Consider the following 27,570-nt stretch of genomic DNA (forward strand, 5'->3'; position numbering starts at 1 on the left):
ATGGACTCCGCTCTCACCTCCCCAGTTCACCCAGCAGGTCCAGGACTCCCCCAAAGTGGCTGCTCTCTGTGGGTGTCTAGGTGTTGGCCACACAGTATGGAGTATAAATGGCGCCCTTGCACAAATGCTCATCTGTCAAGTGCCCAAAGGAGCCGCATGCCTGTGCTCCAGCCCAGACTTCACTTCCACATGCGGTTCCTGAGAACAGCCCGCTCAGCTTTTCCCTTCACCGGGTCACCTGGGAAACTTCCGGCAAGCCTGCTTCCCCCTGGCGCTCTGCTGTAACTACACTCAGCACATCCACGGGAAGGGAGGGACCTAGCGGTTGTGGGCAGGTGCAAAGTAGAACCTTTACATGCACTGGGCTCAGCTGGATACAACCAAATAGGGCAGCTTCGCCACCTCCAATCTACAGATGGAGTGTCTGAGCCAGGGAGGAACCTGACCTCCTGGGTTCCTTAGTATAAGATCACGGCCCTGCAAATAGATCCCCTTTCTGCGTTTAAGGGCTTAGGTAACTCAAGATGATCTCTCTATTTCAAAGACAGCCCATTAGTCATCTTCTTTTTTTTTTTTTGGCGGTGGGGGGGGGGGGTTATCATCACTTGAGGATATTTTTCCATTGATTTTTTTAGAGAGAGTGGGAGAGAGAGGAGAAGACAGAGAGAAACATCAATGTGAGAGAAACACATCAATTAGTTGCCTCCTGCATGCACCCTGATCAGGGCTCAGACTGGAGAGAAGCCTGCAACCCAACCGAGGTACGTGCCCCTGACCAGAATGGAATCTGGAACCCTTCGCTCCACAGCCCGACACTCTGTCCACTGAGCCAAGCCCGCTAGAGCCCATGTGTCATCTTAATCACATGTGTACACCCGGATATTTGTTTGACTGAATAACAGGGATAGAAATACTGCGGGACATCATCAGAATGCTGCCTACCCTAGAATGTCCCTGCCCCAGAGCCCAGACGCTTAGCTCACACCTCAGAGAACCTATCCCGCTCCCCTCGCCAGCCCTGCAGCCTGCCATCTTTATCACCATTGTACTTTTCCTGACTCACTCAAATATTCCCTCCTGCTCAGGAGAGGAACTTCCCCGCAGACCCGGATGGAGCAGAGGGCCACGGGGATGACGACTATGAAGACCCCAATGTTCACGTGGCAGAGGCTTGGCAATGGATGAAAATCCTGCCCGCCCGGCCCATCAAGGAATCTGAATATGCAGGTAACGGTCGGGTCTGAAACCTGAAAATGCACGTGCTGCGATGTCACACAGAGGTTAAAGCTGTGGGCTCTGCATTGAGTAACCGCGGGTTCAAATCCTGCCTCCATGGCCTTCTAGAGGTGGGACCTTGAGCAAGTCTCTCAAACTCTTCTTCCCTGTTTGAATGGGGGTCATCATCGTAGAACTTATTCCGGAGAGTTCTGCGGAGGATGCCACGTACGATGTATGTGGAGTTCCCATGAGAGGACTTGGCAGAAGCAGAGCTCTGTAACTCCTGGGGGTTTTGTTGTTGTTGTTGTTGTTGTTGTTGTTGTTGTTGTTGTTGTTTTAGTATATTTTTATTGATTTCAGAGAGGAAGAGAGAAATAGAAACATCAATGATGAGAGAATCATGGACCGGCTGCCTCCTGCACACTCCCCCACTGGGGATCGAGCCTGCAACCCAGGCATGTGCCCTGACTGGGAATCAAACCAGTGACCTCCTGGTTCATAGGTGGATGCTCACCCACTGAGCCACACTGGCTGGCTGTAACTACTGGCTTTTATCATCATAGCACTCTTCCTGAGCCCTAGAGCCACTGGGGAGCATGGCAGGGGGCGGGCAGCCAGAGATGCCTGCACGGAGGGGCGGGCAGAGAGTGACAGGAAGAATTTTCACTGGGTGGATCCATTTGGCAGGTAGCCCGCATAGGAGCAGCACCAGAGCATGGCAGAAAAGCCCAACTTCCTCAGAGTGAGGAAGACCTAACTTCACACCCACGTTGCCTCTCTCTAACTGGGGCACACTGGGCAGCTCCAGAGAGTTCTCTGAACCTTCGGTGTGGCACACTTCTGGGAGGGAATGAGGACGGGTTGGTATGTCTAAGGGCCAGACCCACTGAAAGGATTCTACGGGAAGTTCTTTTGAAGAGAATCACCTTGTAAATAAGGATGCTATTCCTTGGTTCACTCTCTCAACAGGCATTTACTGAGTACCTACTGTGTGTCAGTTACCATGTTGGGACTGACTAAGGGGTACAAAGATACACAAAGCATAATCCATGTCCTCAGGGAGGTCACAATCTAGTGGCAGAAACTGAAAAATCAACAGATAAATCCGATAGGATATGTTAAGTGTATAAAATAGAAGGAGAGCATGGGATCTAGAAAGATCTTCAAAGTGTGTAATACAGCCCAAGCCTGAAAGGATGAGAAGAATTCCCAGGGGGTGAGAATGAGGGTGTTCTAGTCCAGACTTTGGCATTTACGTGTATGGACCAAGCAGAGGAATTTCTCCTCTCCCTGCCTCCGTCTCCTTTGTCTGTGAAGGGGGAGTGCAATTGCTTTCCTCACGCTTTTGTTCTGGTGACTCAATGAGTTTGCAGATGCGCAAAAGTTTTATAAATTGTGCTGATGGAACGGATGAGTAATTTTTACTCTTTTTCGCAGATACACGCTATTTCAAGGGTGTGGTGGACACTCCCCTTTCCTTAGGTGCCAAGATTTCTATCCCTGCCGAGGGGCAAACCTGGACCACACAGGAAGAAGTGAGTAAAGGTCAACTGTGTGACCACATGAACCAGACACGTGTGGGGCACTTCCTAGCAGCCAGGAGCTCATCTCCTATTCCCGAGGCATCTTGTGAGGAATGAGCCGGTCAGGCTCCTGGGACTGGTGGGACCGTGGTCCCGTGGGAGGGAGGAGAGAAGGCATTTGCTGAGGATGTTCTGTGAGCCAGGCATCAGGCTTCCACATGCATTCTCCAAAGTTCACCCCATTCTCCAGAAGCAGAATTTGAACTAGGATCATTTAGGTAATAATATACCATTTTGCCCAGATTCTTGGCCCAAAACAGAAATAAAAATCCCTGCCATGCTTACTTCAAAGGCTGTTCAGAAACTACAAAGATAATCTTGTGAAAATATTTTGTAAATGCAAATTCTCTAAACACATATATAGAACGTTATTTTTAATAACACTTTTGCTAATGTTTCATTTTCTTAATGCATAAAATACAAATTAATCACCCCTAGGGTTGCAGGGCTCTCGGTCCTAATGTGTGGGTGTATTTCCTATCAGTATTTTCTATGCAGACATTTTATGCAAGGGAGTTCTTGTTGTATAATATACACATGATTTCCTTCTTTTTACCTTATATTCTGGCCTGCGGGGATCGAGCTGAAACCGGCTCTCCGACATCCCCCGAGAGGTCCCAGATTGCAAGAGGGTGCAGGCCAGGCCAAGGGACCCTACTGGTGCACGATTGGGGCTTGGGAGGGACCATAAGAGGGCTCCAGGGTGTGTCCGGCCCATCTTGTTTTAACCAGTCTTGATCAGGGCCAATCGGGGCTGGCCGGCCCGGGGGGGACCATGGGAGGGCTCCAGATGTACCCTGCCCATCTAGCCCGGTCCCGATGGGCCAGACCCCAGTAGCAAGCTAACCTCCTGGTCAAATAGTCGAAGAAACAGTCAGACACTTAGCATATTAGGTTTTTATTATATAAGATTGCCCATGTGCTGAACATTAATAAGCATAATCTTTATAGATATACCCCATTATGGAATTTTTAATTATTTTCCTTAACCATTGACGGAAAACATTTTAAAAGCTTTTGGTACCTATTGTGAAATTTCTTATCTCAAAACATATTTAATTTACCCACCCAGCAGCTCTACATGGGAACGGCATACAACCAAGACTGGCTATTACTTTTTAAATTATCTTTAAGTGATTTCACTGTTCTTTTTTTTTTTTTTATTGTGTCACATTTATTGGTGAGTGTGAACATGCTTTTGAATATAGCACATTCTTCCTTGTGCATTATTTTTTCACATTGTTCATCTATTTCACTTGAGAGCTTCTGTTAATATTGACAAGAAAAGGAAGCCACAAATTTTACCAATGTCATTTACACAGAACATACCCAGGAGAGATTGGAAGAGCAAGATGAGGGGTAAAATACTGAACATTTCCTCTTCACACAGGCACCATGCTCAACACTTTAATCATTCACTCAACAAATTCACTCAAGAAATATGTGTTGAGTGCCTGCCACGTACCAGACACAATTATAGGCTCTGGTATGCGAGTCCCTGTGCTCATGAAACTTACATGCTAGTGGGGGGGATCATTCATAAATGAATAAGCATTAGACCGTCAAACAATATGTCAAGTGATAAGTGTTTAAAAAAATAATTAAAGCCCAGCCAGTGTGGCTCAGTGGTTGAACATCAACCTATGAACAAGGAGGTCATGATTTCATTCCCCATCAGGACACATGCCCAGGTTGCGGGCTCAGTCCCCAGTGTAGGGTGTGCAGGAGGCAGCTGATCAATGACTCTCTCTCATCATTAATGTTTCTATCTTTCTCTCCCTTTCCATTCCTCTCTGAAAGCAATAAAAATATATTTTTAAAAATAAAAATAATTAAAGACAAGTATGGAGAGTTATGGAAGGTCTTTCTGAGTATAAGTTGGAATGAATAGTGACATTTAATCCTCAAAATAACTTTGCAAGGTGAGCATTATAATCCCTGTTAACAGCTCCGACTTTTATGAGCTCTGTCAGTTTGGGCCAGTTACCCTCTCTGAGGCTTTATAGCTCAGCTCAAGATCTCATGACTGTTAGGCTAATACATACAGAACACAGGGAAGGCTGCAAGCTAAGGGTGCAAGAACATTGAAATAAGCCTCCAGCACCCTAGCCTCCACAGGGTAACCTTGGAGGAATTAGAAGCTGATGGTGCAATGAAAGAAGCCATAGCAATAACAAAAACCAAACCACGCTCAACTCCCAACTAGGCTGGCCAGCTGAAGAGCCACGCCCTTTCCAAGCATAAATATGGCAGTTCAATGTTCCAGAGAGGAGAGAGGTGGACATTGAACATCCAAGATAAGCGGTGACAGGGGACCAATGACCCCTCCTTCCCATCCACCTTGGCCACCCCAACTTGATGGCAATAAAGAGGAACACTAAGACGCTGTGTTAGTCAGGGTTGTCTAGAAACATAGGAGAGAGAGAGAGAGAGAGAGAGAGAGAGAGAGAGAGAGAGAGAGAGAGAGAGAGATACACATACACATCTAAATAAAATAGCGGCTATCGAGGCTAACTCCAAGCTCTGCCGTCTGCACGCTGGAGGGAGACCCAGGACAGCCAGTGGTGGAAGTTGCCATCTAAGTCCAAAGTTCTAAGAACCAAGAGAGTCGATGGTATCAATCCCAGTTGAGGGCAGGAGGAAACCAGTGTCCCAGCTCAAACAGTCAGGCTGAGATCAAATTATCCTTTCCTCTGCCTCTTAATTCTATCCAGCCCCTAGACTGGCAGAGGCCCACCTGCACCGGGAAGGGCCCTCTGCTTTATTCAGTCTACTGATTTGATTCAAATGCTCATCTCCTCTGCCAACAGCCTCACAGACACACCCAGAAGTAACAGTTAATCAAATAAATGAGGCCCTGTCAAGTTAACATAAAAGTAATCATCATAGACCCCAATATTGACAGGCTTAAAGGCTTTCAAAGGCACTGGGCACTATTATGATGTATTCGTCATCTTCTTCACCCTCAGGTCTAGCAATTGTACAGCCCTTAGTAGTTCATTAATGTCTTTCATGATATTAATAATGACAACTAACAATTATTACACTTACATGGTGCCAACCCACTCCCTTCTCTAGGCACTTTGCGTGATGTGTCACATGTAATCCTCCCTCTCTCCGGAGGTATCAGTAGTTTTGTTGCCTCCATTTCACAGATGAGGAAACTGAGGCACAGAAGGTTCAGTGACTTGCCATTTCTCATAGCTAGCACATAGTGATGGAGGTGAAATCCCAATCCAGGCTGTCAAGAGAGGCCACACACTGATCTGCCTACTCAATTGCTTTCAGCGTCCTTGATCCTGTAGGTTGGTCTTCATAATAGCTCAATGACTTGAATTGACTAAGTATTGTCCCTATTATAAAATTGAAAAATCTAAGGCTTATAACATGCTAAATACCTTTTCAAAGGTTCACAGCAATTAGAGACAGGCTTGGATCTCAAACCCAAGTATTTTTATGACAAACTAGAGGCCCTATGCACGAAGATTCGTGCAAGAATGGGCCTTCCTTCCCCTGGCTGCCGGCACCACCTTCGCTCTGGCCAGAGCCACCTTTCTGCCTTCCCAGGCTGCCCAGAGGCCTGGAGCTGCTGGGGCGGTGTGGAATGCCTGCATCATCACCATGGTGACGACGTAAGCATCCTGCCCTCGGCCTCTTGGCACCTGCATATGCAAATTAACCTGCCATCTTTGTTGGGTTAATTTGCATACTCACTCCTGATTGGCTGGTGGGTATTGCGAAGGTACAGTCAATTTGCATCTTTCTCTTTTATTAGTGTAGATACCACCCAAGGCCACTACACTCTTCACTGGCACAGGGGGACAAATACTGACATGTATTGACTGCCTGCCAACCATACACACATGGTGATCTCCAAGAACAATGAGTCCAGAGACCTATGCCTTTATCCTTGGGACTCTAACCAGACAGAGTAGTAGGACATTATATGGTATCATAGTCACAATCAGTAGGACATTATAAGATATCATAGTCACAATGTAAGAGATAATGGTGCCCATTGTCTTCTACAGGTGGACAAACCCACTACAAAGGACATCAGGAGCCAACATGCTAAAGGTAAAGTCAAGTCACAACGTTTGACAGAGAAGTAGAGGTCTTTGCTTCCAAAATCTTCTTGCATTTTTGTTTGTGGCCACAGATTTTCTTAAATCAGGGAGCTCTATTGAACTTTCATCCTTCATGAAATATCTACTTTTTCAAAGATTCTCATACATCTTGTGCCTTTTTATCACCTTATTTTATTGATGAAGTAATCGATTGTGAAAACTCATATTCTGGGTTGTGCAATTTCAGAAAGAAATCGTTTTAAAACGTATGGATTTCATTTAACTTCTAAGTTGTTTTTCTAAGCATACCCCCAATAAAATCACAATATAGAAACTTAATTTTAAAATGTTGATTAATTAATATGAAAACAGATATTAAAGCTTTAGGCAAAGCAGCTCAATTTGGAGATGAAGATACGGGTAGGAGGCAGAAGGGAACTAATCAATGTCAGTGGTGCTCAGAGGACAAAGAAATGTAATAGGATCATATCCACCATAATTTCTCTCATTATTTTCCCTATGTCCCCATCCTCTCTCACAGTGCCCAACTGGAAAATATGACAGTCCCATGATTTATATTTCCCAATAACTGAAGCATATCAAATTCACCTTTTATATGTCTACTGCTATGTTTTAGAACATATTACTAATCCCACACTTTCTTTAATGGGAAAGTTAGGGTCCTAACAGGAAATGGCATGCCCAAATTAAGGTAATGTCAGGTAGTTTATTTGCTAAGGAGCAGTTTTCTGAGGGGTGTGGGTATAGGGGAAGAACCAGAGATGGTGCCAGAACTAGGGCTAAAGCAGTGGCCACTGTCACAACCATCCAGGCCCAGAGCAATGAGGGGACAGTGGCTGAAGACCAGAAGGGGCACATGCCTTCAGAGGAGCAGTGACCACTGGTTGAGGGACACCACCAGCCCAAGTGCACCGCACAAGGTGGAAGCCAAGGAAATATATGCCTGGCCTCCCTCTTATCTCCTGGGGCTTCCCAAAGGCTGAGCCCACCCAGAAACCAGAGCACAGGACAGCCCATAAGTGGGCCATTCTAGTGGGTCCCCAGGGCGGAGAGTGGGGTGGAGAAGGTGGAGGGTGGACCTGGAGGAGCAGAGAGATTACCTCAGCACCAGGAAGCATGGCAGAAGGAACAATGAGAGTAGCCAAAACCCAAGCTCTGCCACTCCCCGGCTGTGTGACCTTTAGTAAGTCACTTAACCCAGCTGAGTCTTACTTTCCTCTTTAAAACGTAAAGGAAGCGGAGCTTGTATGACTATTTAATTCAGTCGCATTTGTGGAGGCAGGAAGGATGCTGCAATGGTGGAAACAATAGTTGCTCCTGGTACATCTCTGTCTCCATCCTGCATAGCCTCCTAGATCCCCTTCTTCCTCCTATCCCATTCCTAATCCCCAAAAAATGAGGGCTTTCATATCAGTCCTCTTCAGTCCTTAAATGTGGCAACAGCTTCAACGTACACAGCACTCGTGATGGCTCTTCTCCATTAACTGATGCATTTTGCTCCTTAGAAACACCAAGTACATCAGTATGGAAAGTATTGTCATGTTTTTATATATATAAAATATATATATATATACTAGAGGCCCAGTGCTCGAAATTCATGCATGGTGGCGGGGGGTGTCCCTCAGCCCAGCCTGCACCCTCTCCAATCTGGAACCCCTAGAGGGATGTCTGACTGCCCATTTAGGTCCGATCCAGGACTGCTGGCTCCCAACCACTTGCCTGCCTACCTGCCTGATCACCCCTAACTGCTTCTGCCTGCCAGCCTGATCGATGCCTAACTGCTCCCTTGCTGGCCCAATTGCCCCTAACTGTTCTCCCCTGCAGGCCTGGCTGCTCCTAACTGCCCTCCCCTGCAGGCCTGGTCACCCCCAACTGCCCTCCCTTGCCAGCCTGGTCACCCCTAACTGTCCTCCCCTGCAGGCCTGGTTGCCCCAACTTCCCTCCGCTGCCACCATCTTGTGGCGGCCATCTTGTGTCCACATGGGGGCAGCCATCTTGTGTGTTGGCATGACGGTCAATTTGCATATTAGGATATAGGATATTTTATTGATTTCATAGAGGAAGGGAGAGGATAGAGATATAGAAACATCAGTGATGAGAGAATCATGGATAGGCTGCCTCCTGCATGCCCCACACTGGGGATCAAGCCTGCAACCTGGGCATGTGCCCTGACCAGGAATTGAACCATGACCTCCTGGTTCATAGGTTGATGCTCAACTACTGAGCCATGCTGGCCAGGCAGTGTTGTCATGCTTCTTGACACAGAGGGAGATCAGATGCAGAGATCCCAGACCAGGCCATGAGCATTTGATATACAAATGTTCCAGGTCACAATTGGACCTTCGTAGATGTTCATTGAGAAATGAGTTCTGGGGAGAAACCAGACAAGAGCAGGACTTCTCAATGCCTCTCTCTCTCTTTTTTTTTTTTTTTTTCTTTTTTTCTTTTTTACAGTTTGCTATAGATGTCCACCTTTACTTCTTTAATTGCAGAAGCTTCTTTAGGGCATTATTTTACCTGTCAATATCTATGTTTAACTATTAAAATAGTTCTGATCCCAACTTCAACGTGTGGTTGGGGGCTTTTTTACCCCACACCACTGAGCTATTCTCAGACACCAACTGGCGCCCTACATGTCAATTCAATTCTGTCTCTATCTACCCCCACGTATGTAACCTGAGATTCCACTGGTGGAGGGCTCAGTCCTCCCCTGCAGACACCAGTCTCAGTCCCGAATGTCACCTGCTTCTGACCGACAGACTCGCCATAGATTGGATGCTCCCACCACCCCTCCTTGGGTTTGGTAAATTTACTAGAATGGCTCACAGAACCCAAAGGAACATTTTACTCACTAGATTATTGATTTAGTATGAAAGATTATAACTCAGGAACAGCCAGATGGAAAAGATGCACAGGGCAAGGCATGAGGGGAGGGTGAGGAGATTCCATGCTTCCTGAATCTCCAGGTGTTCACCAACCCGGAAGCTTCATTACATGGATAAGAGTAATTAGCTTAGTGGCCATTGGTGACTGAACCCTATCTCCAGCCCCCTCCCCTTCCCAACTTCCAGTTAGACTGAAAGTTCCAGCCCCTTGATTCCATGAATGGCTCCACAGGCAACAGCCCCCACCCTTAGGTGTGGCCTAAAACTTGCCTGATTGACATAACAAAAGATGCCTTTACAGTTCTCACCACTTAGGAAATTCTAAGGGATTTGGGAGCTCTGTGCCAGACACAGGGACAAAGACCAAATATATATTTCTTATTATAAATCACAATATCACAATTATCCTTTCATTTCTTTATCTACACTTTGCCTCTTCTCACAAAGAGATTGGAGTCATTAACAAAAATGTGCTTAATAAAATAGAAGAAAATGAAAATAAAAATCGTAGAAAAACCTAGGTAGCCCATATGACAAAGATAAAATTCAGGATCCTCAGGCACACATCACTACATTGTATTAAGATGAAGATATTAATTGGCCTCTGAGCTTCCTAGTAGTCTAAGCAAAAAGGGGATCATGTTGCTTTATGGATATTAATTGACCATAACACAGAAAGCAAACCAAGTCTTCAGAGAGAGCAACAAGGACATACCTTTCAGAGATAAGTTAGTGCTGTCAATTTTACAGGGGATGTTGGCTGGAATATGGGTACCATGGCTACAAAAATAGGACTGGTTTTTTTTTTAAACAGACCCCAGTGTCAACGGAGGCCAAAACTACAGAGAGGACCTCAGTGAAAGCCAGGCATACAGAAGTTTGGGCTTGTAGGGAGAGGGGGAGGTGGTATGGAAAACTTCAGTAGGAATTATTTTCTTTACATCCTCCCACACGTCCATAATTGATGGTTCTCCATTACCACCCAGAGCTCGAAGGTACTACACAGAGGAGGAAGCTGGAAGGGGGAGAATTGATATGAATGCCCCCGTTTTTAAGATTAGGCATCTTGCTAGAAAATGCTTCAATGATTTATGTGTTTATTACAAACTTCTATGTTTTTGATGCAAACACATTCTCAGATAATTTATTCATTCTCACAAAAAAACATACCGGGTGGTTCAGTAATGGCAGGATTTTATGGTGATATTTTTCATCAAGTTGAGCAGTTATAGATTTATGTTAATGTACATCTCGTGTCATTTTTCTTACAATCATCTTCTGACATTATCTGGAAGCCGTCAGATTTTAAGAACTTATCTTCCCTGAAGCTTGACTTTATTTTCATTCCTGAAAATGGATAAAAGTTTTACTTGAAGGCAAAGTACATATATATAGTGTAAGTTGTCTGTGATGAACCATTAGCATTAACCACAGATTCAGAGGAAATCATCTTTCCCAATGGGGATGGCTGTAATATTCGAATGTGGTGTGGTTTAGCTTCCTAACGCTAAGAATAAAGGAGGCTAAAATGAATTTCTCTTTGCCTTGGGTGTATTAGTAAATGAAACACAAACTCTAAACCAATTTCCTTTGAAGTGACAAGCATACCCTACACAAGAAATAATTTATAACAAAATACAATAAACTACACAAGAAAAGAGAGAATTACACAGAAGTGACTGAACATGCAAATCCAGAAACATGAACTTGTTTGAAAAGAAGCAAAATAGAATTCCACATGATGCCATCGAAAGACCTTTCTACTGGTTGGCTTTCAAATGGATTGAGATGCCAAAGGAATCAGAATCAGAGGTGACCCCTGTCTTTGGACACCTAAGAATTGGAGGCAAAGAAATTGGACTTGGAGAAGTCTGGAGCCAGCTTGCTCCCTGCAGGCTCAAGATCAACCATCCCACATAGAAAAAAAAAAAAAAAAAAAAAAGAATCAGAGATGACGACGTTGATTTTAATCTGGTTCAACTCCCTGGTGTTATACAAGGGGGTCTGGCGTGAGAAGTGGCTTGCTCAAGGTCACCAAGCAAGTATTCACAGCCCAGACCAGAACCCAGAGTTTTGTCAACTATGGCAATGGTCCCAGAGTTCCACTGTTTGGGCTAGTATCTAAAATTTATTCTGCAAAGCCCCCCTCCTGTTCCCTAACCCATAGCCTACTCATCCACCTTGTGGAGAAAGACAAGAATTGGTAGATGGTGCTGCCGCCTAGTGGCGGTACACTGCAACACAAAATATCACAAAAATGATGGAAGTTAGCATCCTATATATTATATCCTTAACAGATTTAAATTTATTTCAGACACAACCCCTGGCTCAAAAGCAACAGAGGCATTAATACAATATTCAGTTCAAAGTGAACGTTACAAACTTTTAAAAACTTTAAAAAACCAATCATTGAGACGACAGGGCTGTATTTTGACTCACCACCACTGAAAGTAAGGCTCAGCCCTAACTGGTTTGGCTCAGTGGATAGAGCATTGGCCTGCGGACTGAAGGGTCCCAGGTTTGATTCCAGTCAAGGGCATGTACCTTGGTTGCAGGCACATCCCCAGAAGGGAGTGTGCAGGAGGCAGCTGATCGATGTTCTAACTCTCTATCCCTCTCCTTTCCTCTCTGTGGATAGTCAATAAAATATATTTCTTAAAAAAGAAAAAAAAGAAAGAAAGTAGGCTCAGAGAAGAGGAAAGGCGTCTGAAAACTGCTTGACAGAGCAAATGTGTTTTCCTACAGAGACATATAAAGTAGCCACAAGTAGGAGACTTTAAAAAACAGGCAGCTGCAGTCCTCTGTGATAATGGCCAGGGGAGAAGGTCACTTTGTTTAAAATTGCTTTGTGCCAGGGCCACGAGGAGCCCAAGTCTGGCCAGTTCTCTGTTAAGTATTTTGGGAACTCAGGAAGGCTTTGCAGAACAAGGGACATTGGGATGAGGTGTGAGACGGTAACTTCAGGAGGCGTCAAGTACTATTCCTGATGCTCGGGAGCAGCTAAGATGTGGTTGTGTGAGTGTTGGAATTGGGGACAAGGCGCCTTGGGTTCAAACCCCAGCTGGAATGCTTTCCAAGCATGGAATCTACAAGTATCTTCCCTCTCCAAGGTTAGGTGTCTATAAAATGGAGAAAATGGCACTACGTCATAAGGTATTTGTGTGTTTGAAAGGTGGTAACCTGTGCAAAATCCACAGCACAGTCACTGGGACCTGGTGGACCCCAACAAAGGGACACTGAGCTAGTGAGTCCCAGAGTTCTTTCCGCCCCCGTTCCCTCTGCCGTTCACCCAGCACTCGGGTGTCGGCCTGACGCTCTGTAGACTGAGCGCCTTTCTAGCTGGTGCTCAGCATACAGAAGAAATCTGATCTAGGTAAATGTTGGAATAAGCTAGACTCCTCGATCCCAGAGACCACTGCCATTGACATTGTTGTCCCTATAGTCATGCACAGCACCATGTCGGGCACATAGGATACACAGTAAATATTTATTAAATCAACTCTAAAATTTAGCCCCTGTCAATCAGGTATGAGATAAGCATTGCCGGTGTCTTAGGACCTCTGAGAGACAAGCCCGGGGCCCTCCATCACACAGTCCTATGAGGTGGGCGCCTCCGGAAGGCAAGGCAGGTAGCCTGGGTTGCTTCTGGCCCCATCTCGGCTCCAATTTTTTTTCTTCAGAGAGGAAGGGAGAGGGGAGAGAGAGCTAGAAACATCAATGATGATAGAGAATCATTGATAGGCTGCCTCCTGCACGCCCCACACTGGGGATTGAGCCCACAACTTGGGCATGTGCCCTTGACTGGAATCGAAACCGGGACCCTTCAGTCTGTAGGCCTATGCTGTATCCACTGTGCCAAACCAGCTAGGGCTCAGCTCCAATTTTAAACATAGGCAAATCATATCCCCTCACTGGGCCCTAATAGCCCTCCTATAGAAATATAGTGGGCTCAGGGTCTCTAGGATTGTGTGAATCCATGGCTCTGGTTCATGCTCACAAAGCCACTCATCCTGTATCCCAGGCCCACCCCCTTCAGTCCTAGCCCCTCACCTCACCCTGACTGCCCAGCCTTCCTCAGTTTCCCAGGACACCACGTCAGCAGGAGAGACGGCTCCCCTGGCTAGTTTTGGAAAGATCTTTTTATCCCACATTCCTCTCTAACCCCAGCATAAAGCTGTTCAAGTACATGATCCTAACACATTGTACTTTATGACTTCTTTGAGGCATTGTCAAAGCAAGTAGGTCCCTCCCACATCCTTGACTTTGCCTTAATTCCTCCCCCCACTAGACCCAAAGACTGGTTTCAGCAATTTATTGCTGGAATACACTTCTGAAAGACCAACACGTGGAGAGCTTTCTCAAATGGGCCTTGTCAAATACACCTGAACTACTTGGATCATAAGTTGCTTTGTATCACGCTTCCATCATCAGTCATCAGGACTCCAAAGCCTCGTGGTTACCTTTCATACATCATGAAACTCTTAGTCATGGCAGTACCGTGACTGAGGCCAGTATTTTGTCCTGAGTCTATTTCTCTACTTATACTGATGATCTCTTTCTAAAGGTGTTGATTTTCATGATCATATTTCGTAGGTAAAGGGTATTGCCTATGTTTAACACAAATTGAATGGTAGCTAACTGTAAAACAAGTATTATTTTATTTAATCCTAACCATCCAAGGAACTACACTTTGTCATCTGCCTTTTATGGACATAGAAACAGAAATGCAGAGCATTTAAATAACTTGCCCAAAGTTACTCAGTAAGTGACAGAAGTGGGGTCAGAACCCACTTGAGTGACTTCAGAGATCCTATTTGTGACCATTCTATTGTGCCATTGTCCCTTCTATCCAGAAACAAATTCTTGGGTTTTATATGTCTTCTTTTCCAACTGTTTAAATCACAGAGAAGGGTGCCAAAGCTCAGAGAGGCCAAGCAATTTGTATTAAGTCACACAGCTCATTAGTAGTAGCACCAAAACCAGGTCACAAGCAGTGGAAAATGCTTAGAGACTGGATCTCTGAAAATACTAGTAATGTATAAGAGCAAAGTTGGAAAATTGACATTACTCAACTTCAAGCCTTACTGTAAAGTTGTAGTAATCAAGAGAGTGACATTGAAAGAACAAATAGATCAATGAAGCAGAATAGAGACCAGAAATAGACCCACATAAGTGTAGTGAGCTCATCTTTGACCAAGAAGCAAAGACAATCCAATGCATCAAAGGTATTTGTTCAACAAATAGTGCTTGGAACAACTGGATAATCACATGGAAAAAAAAATTGTAGACCTGTTACAAAAATTAACTCAAATGGGAATATAGCCTTAAATGAAAAGTCAAAACTATAAAACTCCTGGAAGATAACATAGGAGGAATCCGAGATGACTTTGAGTATGGTGATGACTTCTTAGATACAACCTCAAAGGCACGATCCATGAAAGAAATGATTGATAAGCTGGACTTCATTAAAATAAAAACTGTTTGTGAAAGTCAGTGTCAAGAGAATTAGAAGACAAACCTCAGACTGGGAGAAAATAGTTTCAAAAGACACATCTGATAAAGGACTATTATCCGAAATACACAAAGGACTCTTAAAACTCAACAGTAAGAAAACATGCATCCTGTTAAAAAACGAGTCCAAGATCTTAATAGACACCTTAGCAAAGAAGGTGTGCAGATGGCAAAGAAGCGTCTGAAAAGAGGCCCCACGTTGTGTCATCAGGGAAATGCAAATTAAAACAATGAGACACCACTCCACACCTATTCCAATGGCCTCAATCCAGACGCTGACAACACCAAGTGCTGACAGTATGTGAAGCCACAGGAACTCTCAGTTGCCCAATTTTCCTCTTTTCACAATGGATATAGATGCAACACAATTTTAAATTTAATTTGCTTTATTAGCATTTTCTCCATCACTTTCTTAAGCCCAGACAAGCAGCAAAAGAGGAAATCAAACCCTGATTTGTATCATTGGCCAGTGTTCATGGTGTAAATAAACACTCCCGCTTTGGCAAACTTCCAGCTACCAACATGACCCGCGGGCATGGCGCTGGGGGAAGAAATGTTATTTCATGGTATTCCCACCATAGACACAATAGAGAGACATAACTTCAGCAAAGATGCTAGTAAAACGTAGAGGGAAAATTAGAAAGTCGTGAGTTTTGAGCATGTGTTACCTTTGTCTTGACTGTAACTCCAGTGTACATTTATATAATTTACTAGAGGCCCAGTGCACGAATTCATGCACGGGTGGGATCCTTCGAGGTGGCCTGTGGGGATTGGGCCGAAACCCGCAGTCCAACGCCACCTGCAGCTCCTACCTGTCACTCCCGCTCATCCCAGCCCCACTATGCCTGCCACGGGCTCTTGCCCAATCAGTCCAGATCAGGAGAGGCTCGTACCGCCACAGCAGTGTTTGCCAGCTGTGAGCCCTGCGTCTGGCGCCTGTCCCAAGGGGAGCCACCTGTGGGATCGGGCCAAAACCAGCTCTCCAACATCCCCCGAGAGGTCCTGGATTGCAAGAGGCACAGGCCAGGCCGAGGGGCCCCACCAGTGCACTATCAGGGCCGGGGAGGGACCGCAGGAGGGCTCCAGGGCATGTCCGGCTCCGTCTCACCCAGTCCTGATCGGCTGGACTCCAGCAGCAAGCTAACCTACCGGTAGGAGCATCTGCCCCCTGGTGGTCAGTATGTGTCATAGTGAGCAGTTGTGTGGCCTTAGCATATCATTAGTATATTACACTTTGATTGGTTGAACAGTCGACCAGTCACCGGACGACTGGACACTTAGCATATTAGCCTTTTATTATATAGGATTTTTAAATTATGGCTGTGTTTAATGACTGCATTGCAAAACCCCAGAAAATGGAACAACCAGCTCTTATAAATTGTTACAAGCTACTCGGACACACCACAAAAACGTCTGGCGATACTTTCTTCTTCTCCAGGAGATTTTGCTTTAACTTCACAGGCCCCTGTGAGGCTGAAACATTCTTCATGGTTTCACCCCAATAAGTTGTAGAGGTCAGACTGGGACCAACGGATTGCACAGCCATGCGGTGCTCACCTCACTACATTACCTCCAAGAAGCTGTCAACTTTGCAGCTGAAAGGAGATCTGTCTTGTCTCAGACGGGAGAGCCCATGACGACCCAGGTCGGAGGGTGCTAGTTGCACTTGTGGCCGCCAGATGGCGATCGTGCCAGCCGCGTTCCCGTGAACCTGCTTTATTCCATTTCACGATGGGAAAGACCTAGAAGAAGAAATATTTGGGTCTTCCTGTGTGATAGACATAAAACTTTTCAGAGTTTGAGAATATTTATGTACTTCACCGGGAAGCACATGCTTTTCCATTACACAATAATCCTAGTAACAGTGGGTATCCACGAAAAGCCATGGATTGGAAGTTCTCAAATCATTTATTCCCCCCACGAATTCCCATGAAGTGTAACATTCCTCACTCTTCCCGATGCGAAAACTCAGCCATTCCTCAATCCATTTGTTGATTTCATGAGTATTTATTGAGCACTGCTATGATTCTGCCTATAGTAAGTAGCAGAATTAAGATTCAAATTCAAGAAATTCAGCTCCAATCGTATCTTCTTCCATTAGCCCAAATACCTGAGGCATTATCACTTTATGAAACAACACTCCCCCCCCCCCCCCCCACCCCAAAAAAAACACCTGGTTGGATTTTATCTGGGTTATCTTCAAAGCTAAAGGCTGAGTTTTCGCATATGACAACATGACACGTTGCTTCCTTTATGTCCGGTTTTCTTATTCATGCATTACCTGATGTTCATCTCTAACTCTTAGTTTGTTGGATTTCAATTCTGTAAGCCAGCGATTTTCAACCGGTGTGCCACAAAGATTTTTAAAACATGCAATATCTGACTTCTTTTCCCTTAGATTGTCAAATTAAAAAATGACAACAGCCAACACAACAATCGCCAACCAGTGTGAATGAATGAAAATTATACTTTTTTTGACAGATCAGCAAAAAATACAGAGTGGCCAGATTATTGTGATCTCTGAACGCATAATGATCTGGCCACTCAGTGTATATCCTATATAATAAAAGGCAAATATGCAAATTGTCCCCTCGACCAGGAGTTTGACCAGCAGGCAGGCTGGCAAACCTCCCATGTACCCTCCCATATATATATATATATATATATATATATATATATACACACACACACACACACACATACACACACACACACACACACACACACACACACACACACTAAGTGGCCAGATTATTATGTGTTCAGAGATCATAATAATCTGGCCACTCAGTGTATATATTTTGGCATGCTGCAGAATTGTAGTAATTAGTTTATGTGTGCCATGAGATAAAAATGGTTGAGCCCTAGCCAGATACCTCAGTTGGTTAGAGCATCGTCCCAATACACCAAGGTTTTGGGTTTAATGCATGATCAGGGCACATACAAGAATCAACCAATGAATGCATAGATAGGTGGAAAAACAAATTGATGTTTCTCTCTCTTTCACTCACTCTCCCTCCTTCTCCCTCCCTTCCTCTCTCCCTCTAAAAATAAATAAATTTTTTTTAAAAAAAAGGTTGGCACTGCTAGCATGGCTCAGTGGTTGAGCCTCGACCTATGAACCAGCAGGTCATGGTTCGAGTCCCAGTCAGGGCATATGCCCAGGTTGTGGACTCGATTCCCAGTGTGGGGCATACAGGAGGCAGCTGATCATGATTCTCTCTCATCACTGATGTTTCTATCTCTCTCTCCCTCTCCCTTCCTCTCTGAAATCAATTTTTTTTAAAGAAAAAGGTTGAAAATCACTGATCTAGGTGATGAATGGGAGAAGCATGATGGCATAAATTACCACGAGTAGGCATGTTTGATGTAGCTGAAACCCTTGGGGATTTTTGTCATTGCTGCTGATAATAGCATACCCAGATTATTCAAGTGAGGGAACTACTAAGTGATGCCAGAGAAAACCCAACATTACAATGAGGACAGAGAACCCTTGGGCTGTGTATCAAAAAGATGCACCATGGCTGAGGCAGAGTTCTTACCACAGCCCACGAGACCCCTGTGACCTGGGCACCCCCACCTCCACAACCAACCCTCCCCCATCTTGCCCCAGGGCCTTTGCACTTGCTGTTCCCTCTCCCAAATATTCACATGCCGTGCTCCCTCACCTTCCTCGGCCTCCGTTCCCATCACCTATCCAGGAGGCCTTCAGGAGTCTGCCAAAAACACAGCAACCCCATCCCCCATCTCTCCCTCTCCATGCCTGGCTGTCCCTCACCCTGCTTCATTTTTCTTGTGGCACCTGTCACCACCTGTCATCATAGACTTTGTTTTCTATCTCCTGCCACTGAAATGTAAGATATGTGGGAATAGCAGCATTCTGGTGTTTTTGTTTTTTGGTTTGTTTGTTTTTTTGATATTACATTCCCCAACAACTACATCAATACATATATTGAAAAGGAATCCATGCCTGACCCATGCTATGTGTGCAATAATGTCAGTGAATAAAAGGAAGATGGATGTCCTCTTCTGAACTCCCGGTCACTGAAGCAGATGAGATAGATGTCTCTGGAACAATAAATGGAATGTTCCTATTGAATTCGGACACTCGGTCACTTTATTGAATTGTGTTTCCAGTGAATTGAATTGATCCCCCATAGGTGAGTGGTGGCTATGAAAGAAGACTGCTAGGAAGGCCAGTGTCTAGCTTCACGGGGAAAGTCATCAGTACCAGCAGATGGCTCCTCAGGGAGCATGAGAGGTGAAGCCAATACTCAATAAAATGAGGGCAGGTTCGTTTTCTGTTTTTCTAACTCTGTGCATTAAGAAAGCAACATGGGATCTAAACTTTTTGGTCATATCATCACAATAGCCAGAGATACAACATGAACTATATCGCTGCTGGTGGTGAAATACGCCCTGGTTCATATTTTGTGTTTTTCCAATGACACCCATGATTCCCGTTTGCCATCAGTGCTTGAACTCATGCCGGGAGGCCTACCCTAGCTATTTAAAGAGTATTTTCCAAAACAGAAACAAAATAGGGAGAATGGTAATTCTAGTCAATGAGTTAGTTACTGTAGATCTGGGAGACCCCTGAAATCATCTAGACAAGTATGTGTTGTGCTGTGTTGTGTTGTGTGGTGGTGTGGTGTTGTGTTGTGTGGTGTGGTGTGGTGTGGTGTGGTGTGGTGGTGTGGTGTGGTGTGGTGTGGTATGGTGTGTGGTGTGGTGTGGTGTGGTGTGGAGTGTGGTGTGGTGTGGTGTGGTGTGGTGTGGTGTGGTGTGGTGTGGTGTGGTGTGGTGTGGTGGTGTGGTGTGGTGTGGTGTGGTGTGGTGTGGTGTGGTGTGGTTGGTGTGGTGGTGTTGTGTTGTGTGGTGTGTTGTGTTGTAGTGTATTGTGCTCTTTTTGGCAGCTGGATTTTACCCAAAAGAAATCTTAAGAGGAGATCCAATGGGAAGCCGATGAAGAGATTTCCTCCTCTCCCCCTCCCCCCAATGACATGGGTATGAGCCAGAACTAGCCCCCAACCTCAGGCTTCTTAGGAATCCCCGAAGAGAGCCTGGGAGTTCTTCAGAGCATATTTAAACCTTCAGAGCATTTAGTCCAACCTTATCTCACAAATAAGGAACTTGAATTAGTGAGATTGCTATAGGTAAAAGAATGTTCATTCTAATCAAGAATTAGTGGTTAAGAGGGGACCAGGAATCTTATTCTAGCATTTGCTAACTTCAGGGTGGCTGGAAGCAAGATACTTAACTTCCCCATGCCTCAGTTTCTTTATTTCCAGCACAAAGAAGAGGATTATATGAAATTACATAACTAAAGTATTTACCTTGATGCTGGGCACCTAATTTGGTATCAATAAATGTTGCCCTGGCTGGTGTGGCTCAGTCGGTTGGAGTGTTGTCCATACACTGAAAGGTTGTGGGTTCAATTCCCAGTCAGGGCACATACAGGAGATATAGGAGGCAACCAATTGAAGTTTCTCTCTCACATCAATGTTTCTCTCTCATATCAATGTTTCTCTCTCTCTGTCTTTATCTCTATTTCTATCTCCCTCCCTTCCCCTCTCTAAATTCAATAAACATATCCTGGGGTGAGGATTAATTTTTTTAAGGTTAATTGACATTATATCAAGATTATTCACACAGGAGTGATTTCCACTTAAATATGCATTTTTAAAAAATGGCGTGATGACATTTTCTGTAAACTCACTGCTGTTCCCTCGCATGTTTTAGGAGACAAGCCCTCCACGAGAAACAAGGTAAGAAGAATCATGAAAATGCATGCATTCCCCACTCCTTACTTTAGCAGCACAGGAGTGTGGACACTGTGAAGGCTGAGATATCACTGGAAAACTATATCCTGGAAGTGTAGTTGGGATTTGTAGTTTCTGTTTGTAAATCAAAAAATTCTTAACCATTAGCTTGGCTCATACAACAATAAATTTAACTTCTGATTCTCTTTTCTTTTGCAGACTCCCTTACCACCTCCTCGGTAAGACACTTAGATTGGTGCTTTGCTCTGCTATATGCTTAGATAATAAGTTCCAGAATTTGAAAAGTTCCAAAATTTAAAAAAGGAAAACACAAAAAGTTGACATTGAAAAGTGTTAATGAGTTAGCCAACAACCTAGATTAAATAAGCCTTCATTCATCCACTCAATCATTCATTCATTCATTCATTCATTCATTCACAGTTGTCCATTCAATATACCCTCCCTCATCATTGCTTCCCCTATTCCTTCCTGTTTCTCTCCCTTCTAGTCCAGAAATCTGCCAGATCGGACTGGCTCTGGGAAATGCCTTCAACGGACTTGTAGCAGTTTACATTTACATAAGTACATACATAAGTACAAAGAGTATTACATGTGAGTACATAGACACGGAGGCGAGAGAAACAGACTTGAATTCTTGGGCTTTGCTGAGGCAGCCACTCCTGTTCTCCTGGGAGTACTTCAGCCATTCCCTCCCGGGAACCTTCTCACGGCCGCTCTCTGCCCTCCTGGGGGGAAGTACCTGAGCCATTTCCTCTCTGTGTTCCCAGCATCTGTCAATAGTGCCCCATACCCCTCACAGTGAGCGAGTGCATGGTGAATACGTGGGTGAGTGAGGCAGCCCTGACGTTCAAGCATGTCCCCATTTCTTTGGGAATTTAAACAGCGCGGATATCCCAGTCTGGGATAAATGGAAGGCTATTGTGATATTTTGTCCCCAGGCCTCCTAAAACGCAAACAGGTGGCATATGGAAGAACCAAAGACACCCTGTAGAAAGTCACATCAGAGCCCGGCCGGTGTGGCTCAGTGGTTGAGCATTGGCCCATGACCCAGGAGGTCACGGGTTCAATTCCTGGTCAGGGTACATGATCCCCAGTGTGGGGTGTGCAGGAGGCAGCCGATCAGTTATCTCTCCCTCCCTCTCCCCTCCTCTATGAAATCAATAAAAATATATTTTTTATTTTTTAAGTATATTTTATTGATATTTTACAGAGAGGAAGGGAGAGGGATAGAGAGTTAGAAACATCGATGAGGGAGAGACATCGATCTGCTGCCTCCTGCACACCCTCTACTGGGGATGTGCCTGCAACCAAGGTACATGCCCTTGACCGGAATCGAACCTGGGACCTTTCAGTCCGCAGGCTGACGCTCTATCCACTGAGACAAACCGGTTTTTTTTTTTAAAAAAAAAAAAGCAAGTCACATCAGAAAGCAGAACCAAACCACAGAGCACGTGGCAGGGAGGTGGGCGTGGGCTCCTTAGGCGCCTACATGCCGCCTGGGCGATCGCAGACCTGAAATGGACCGGGCGGAGCTGTAAGCGTTGGCCCCAGACACAGGCGCACCACCCAGGCGGGGGCCACTGCGGGCAGGCGTGTGGGAGCCACCTGCGCCACCGGCTTCTCACTTCCCCTGTGACTCTTCCCACAGGCTGCCTGTTGTCACTCTTCCGAAGAAGTACCAGCCCCTGCCCCCCGAGCCCGAGGGCAACGTGTCCCCCTCCCCGCAGAGGCACCCCTTCCCCGAAGTCCAGAGGGGGCCCAGGTGAGAGCCTGGCCATGGCTGCTGGTGAAATGGCTGGGGGGGGGGGGGGGCACTCTGAGGGGGTGACAGGGACAACCCACCAGTCCCCTCTCAGATCAGGCTGCCTAAGGGGTGGGGAGGGGCCGGTTATACCTGGGGGGGAAATAGTCTTAGAAACTTGTGGCTGGATTCTTTAACTGAGAGCACAGCTTTTTGGTAATGAAGGGAGTTATTGAAAGAATGGCTCACTTGAGACATGAATTAGTTATTCAAGAAAATGTTAAATGCCAGCACAGAATCGGGACTTTTTATGTAAAAACGACCAAAAGGTGGTTGTTCAGGCTATTGGGGGGACAGTAGGGGTCCCCAGCTTCCCGTCACCGTGAAATGTATGTGTATTTCATCCGAATACAGCCATGTGCGGAAGCCCATAGGTCAGAAACGTTACAAATAAACATCACTAAACCAGCTCTCAGGCACGAGGAGCTGAAGACAGACCTCGCTCCAAAGGCAGGGGGCGTGGGCAGGCAGCTCTGATCTCAAAGTGTGACAAACCGGATGGGCGTATTTCCCCCAGCATTTGAATGCCCAGAATCACCTTGTTTGAGAAGTCAGAGCAGCCCGGCCGGCGTGGCTCAGTGGTTGAGCGTCAACTCATGAACCAGGAGGTCACGGTTTGATTCCCTGTCAGGACACATGCCCAGGTTCCGGGCTCGATCCCCAGTAGGGGGCATGCAGGAGGCAGCCGATCAATGATTCTCTCTCATCTTAATGTTTCTCTCTCTCTCCCTCTCCTCTCCCTTCCTCTCTGAAATCAATAAAAACATATTTTTAAAAAGAGAAATCTGGGCAGAGATTAGCGCTGCCCTCGTGTCCCGCACAGAATGAGGTGCACTGTCTCCCTGCGGGCTTGACCCACAGGCGGGGCACCAGGGTTTTTAGAGTGAGCCTTTCTCTCTGATACAGAAGTTTAAAATATTAGGCACGCTTACAGCTTCTATGGAAAACCCATTTATCGCTGACGAGGGCCATTGGAGAGCCTAGAACGTCATCTCCCCTCTTCGTGGTGAATGTCTCTTCATCTGTTCATCCTTCCCAGCTTCACACACACATACAGCTTCCAGGCCACACCCCCTTCACTCCCCGACGCCAGTTCCTGCCTCCTCTGTCCCCTCCTCGGTCGACATAGCGTGTAGGAAGGGACAGGAGTTCTCACGTCGGGATTCAGACAGCCCAGGTTGAAGTCTACGAACCCGGACAACCAATGGATCCGGGCTGCCTGTCACTACTTGAGCCAATTCAGCAGAGACAGGGCTGAATCATGTATGAGCGTTTATTCCAATACCACTGGCAGCTGGGAGAGCAGCAGGTCACCCACAAAAATCTGCTCTGCCCCCCATAAGCCAGCTGCTTATACTGAGTAGGAGGACAAAGATTCCATGGAGAAGTAGGCAAAGGGCCAAAGGGCAGGTAACAGGTAAAGCGGACTGGAGATTTGCAAAGGCCTGTGGGTATGCAAAGGCTGGGCATCTTCAAAGGGCTGGTGATATGCAAAGGTCGGGCGCCTCTGTTTTCTGCAGCAGGTTGATAACCTTCCCGTGATAACAGGCAGCTCCCGGTGGGGAGGATGGGCCGCATTTCCAGGTGAGCTCCCAGGGCCCGCATGCAGCTCCCAGCAGGTTAGAATGTGCCTTCTGTAATCAGAACAACCCAATCGCAGAGCGCGGTTAATATTTCTTACAGTTATAGTTGGTCCCCAGTATTCTGTTTCTGCCCCTGTCATTTAGGCTCTCCTTCTGAGCTGGCAGGTTTGGGGCACGGGGCTTCACCTGGGGGTGACTGTCTCCCAGGGAGTTGGCAGTGCCTGGAGACCTGGCTGTGACAACTCGCATGGTGGCTAGAGAGGCCAGGGATGCTGCTAAACACCCTACAGTTTAACAGGACGGCCCACAGCACAGAGGCCACTTCCAAGGCTGGGAAACGGCCTTCCGGCACAGGACTCACCTTCCCTGAGGTTTTCCTCAGCAGTGAGGTGAGAGGCCTGTTCCTCCCGCCTGCCTCCTGGGCCAGTGGTCGGCAAACTCATTAGTCCACAGAGCCAAATATCAACAGTACACCGATTGAAATTTCTTCTGAGAGCCAAATTTTTTAAACTTAAACTTCTTCTAACGCCACTTCTTCAACATAGACTCGCCCAGGGCCGTGGTATTTTGTGGAAGAGCCACACTCAATGGGCCCAAGAGCCGCATGTGGCTCGCGAGCCGCAGTTTGCCAACCACGGTCCTGGGCTCATCAGGAGGATTAACTGATTTCTGACCAGCTCGGAGCGGTGCCTGCCCAGCTGTCTCTGTCACCAGCCTTCCTTGCTCCGCTATGGCCCGGAGCCCTTTCTGCTGGTGCCTCTGCCATCTCATAAATACACCTGAACACAAGTCTGTCCTTCCAGCCCCGAAAGGAGGGACTGTCTCCCTCCGGTGTGCGTCCCCCGGCTAGTGTCCGGCACAGAGCGGATGTTTGATAAACGTGTATTCCCATCTGCGGCCTCCATCGGGGGTCCGAGCCAGACCAGCAGTCACCACGTGTGCTCTGCTTCGATTTCTGTTCTCAAAGGCAGAGACCAGGAGGCAGCAACAATCACAGGCCATCCAACCCAGGAAGCGGTGTCATCTGAACTAGAAATATAAAACGTAGCGTCCCTGAAACTCCCGGGCCAATGGGCTGGGACGGTGACACCGGCTCGTTTCACGCGGAGAAAAGAGCGCTGTTCTTTCTGGGGTTTTGTTTTGTTTTGTGCTGGAAAGAACAAGACATCGGGACCCAGCAGACCCGGGTCTGGACCCCAGTTCAGCCACTCCCGGCCGGGTCATTGCAGAAAGCTCTTCAACAGCTGAGCACTGCTCTCCTCATCTGTGACAAGAAAATGACCGTCGCATGTGACAGAATGTGCTGAGGAGGCTCGTGATTTGTCTCAAGTGCCCAGGACCACATCTGTCACCTCCTAGGGAGGAAGAAAACCACGTAAATAGCATCTCCCCCAACTCCCGCCCTGCCCATCCCCAACAGAATTAGGCGCCCAGAGCCCAGTTTCCTGCGAACAGAGCCTAGATGTGCTAATGCAATGCTGCTCCTCCTGGCTTTACATTCATCTAATGAGGAAGCCTTCTTTAAAAATATCTTTTTATTGATTTCAGAGAGGAAGGGAGAGGGAGAGAGAGAGAGAAACATCAATAAGAGAGAATCATTGATCAGCTGCCTTCTGCATGCCCCCTACTGGGGATTGAGTCCGCAACCCAGGCATGCAACCAGGAATCCAACCATGACCTCCTGGTTCATAGGTCGACGCTCAACCACTGAGCCACGCGGGCCAGGCAGGAAGCCCTTTGTAACGGTACTATTCCCGGTATCAGTTTAAATTGCCAAGAGGTGAGGCCCAGGTATCACGATTTTTTAAAACTCCCCTGGTGAATCGGAAGGGCAGCCAGGGTAAGAACCCAGAGGGAACCCAGTTCTGGGATACACTGTGGGGAAAGCTGGGACAGTCCCTGGCTGGACCTGTCTGCACCCCGGCTCTCGTGTCTGGAGCGATGCTCCCTGCACTCCGTGGGGGGCCCCGCAGCCCGTCTTGGTCCGTGGGGCAGTACCCAGTGGTGTGGGAACCTTTGGAAGCTCACATGTCTCATCTCTGGCGTTTCAGCCGCTGCCTTTGCATCTGTTTGATCCTTTAAAGAAGGCTTCCTCATTAAATGAATGCAAAGCCAGGAGGAGCAGCATTCATTAGCACATCTAGGCTCTTGGAGGTGTTGATGGGTCTCTCCACCACCACCTCCAAGCCAATCACGTTACCTCTTCTTGAATCCTCCCAGCAGCCAATCAAGTACGGTTTCCTAAGGCCCCAAAGGGCCACGTGCCCAGCCCAGCGGATGGCACAGTGGGTGGCTGGTGACATATCACTTCCCTATCCATTGGGCACAGAGGGTCACTAAGACAGAGAAGCTGGGTGGCTTGGTCGAAGCGATAGGGCTGGTGACTACCGAGGGGCCAAACCTGTGGAGCCCTGCTGTGCAGGCCCTGGGAGTGGCACTGGGAAGAGAGTGTTGCTTTAGGCCCTGGCCGGTGTGGCTCAATGGATAGAGCATCAGCCTGTGGATTGAAGGGTCCCAAGTTCAGTTCTAGTCAAGGGCATGTACCTCAGTTGCAGGCTCAACTCCCGGCCCTCGTCAGGGTCCGTGCAGGAGGCAACCAGTGGATTTTCTCTTTGTCTCTCCCCCTCCCTCCCATTGTCTCTAAAATTCAAGGGAAAAATATCCTCAGGTGACGATGAACAAAAATAATAAAAAAGAGAGAGTGTTGCCTTTTTTGTTGGGCCTCATGCTTGTTGGCAGGTGGCCTTTACTGATGGTTCAAGTCCCAGAGACACCCCCACGGAGGTGTCTGCTGGGGTCACTTTCCCTGAAAACAGAAGGACGCTGGAGGGCTGAGCCTCTCCTACCGAAGCAGGAGCACTAGCCAGCTCCCTCCAATAGCAGCTCCAGCCCTGGGAGGTGAATGCTCTCCCCACCTGCCCCCCAGGCTGTGATTTACATCTGGCAACGGAGGGGGGGGGTCCCCGGAAGGAGGCAGCTGGGCCTGCACAGTGGCTGCTCCCCTGGAGGCCATTGTGTTTTCGCCCATTTGTCTGCACCCGCCTGCCATCCTCCCCTTTAAAGCTGAGTCCTGACTTCCCAGGACAAGTGCTGAATGGAAGCCCATCAGACAAGGAAA

General features: G+C 46.7%; 1 protein-coding gene and 1 pseudogene across 1 annotated transcript in view; both read left to right on the forward strand.

Annotated features, from left to right (window-relative positions):
• The window catches only part of CLNK (cytokine dependent hematopoietic cell linker), a 68,926-nt gene that overhangs the window by 6,738 nt on the left and 34,618 nt on the right, over positions 1-27,570 (forward strand). Inside the window, exons 4-9 of the mRNA XM_054722411.1 lie at positions 1,086-1,227; positions 2,656-2,753; positions 6,833-6,878; positions 21,028-21,053; positions 21,267-21,286; positions 22,717-22,830. Of these exons, the coding sequence (XP_054578386.1) occupies positions 1,086-1,227; positions 2,656-2,753; positions 6,833-6,878; positions 21,028-21,053; positions 21,267-21,286; positions 22,717-22,830 (446 nt within the window). The remainder of the gene's footprint in view (positions 1-1,085; positions 1,228-2,655; positions 2,754-6,832; positions 6,879-21,027; positions 21,054-21,266; positions 21,287-22,716; positions 22,831-27,570) is intronic.
• On the forward strand, positions 11,545-11,694 carry LOC114234920 (small nucleolar RNA SNORA38; annotated as a pseudogene).

Source organism: Eptesicus fuscus, chromosome 2, assembly GCF_027574615.1.
Source record: "Eptesicus fuscus isolate TK198812 chromosome 2, DD_ASM_mEF_20220401, whole genome shotgun sequence".
NCBI lineage: Eukaryota > Metazoa > Chordata > Mammalia > Chiroptera > Vespertilionidae > Eptesicus > Eptesicus fuscus.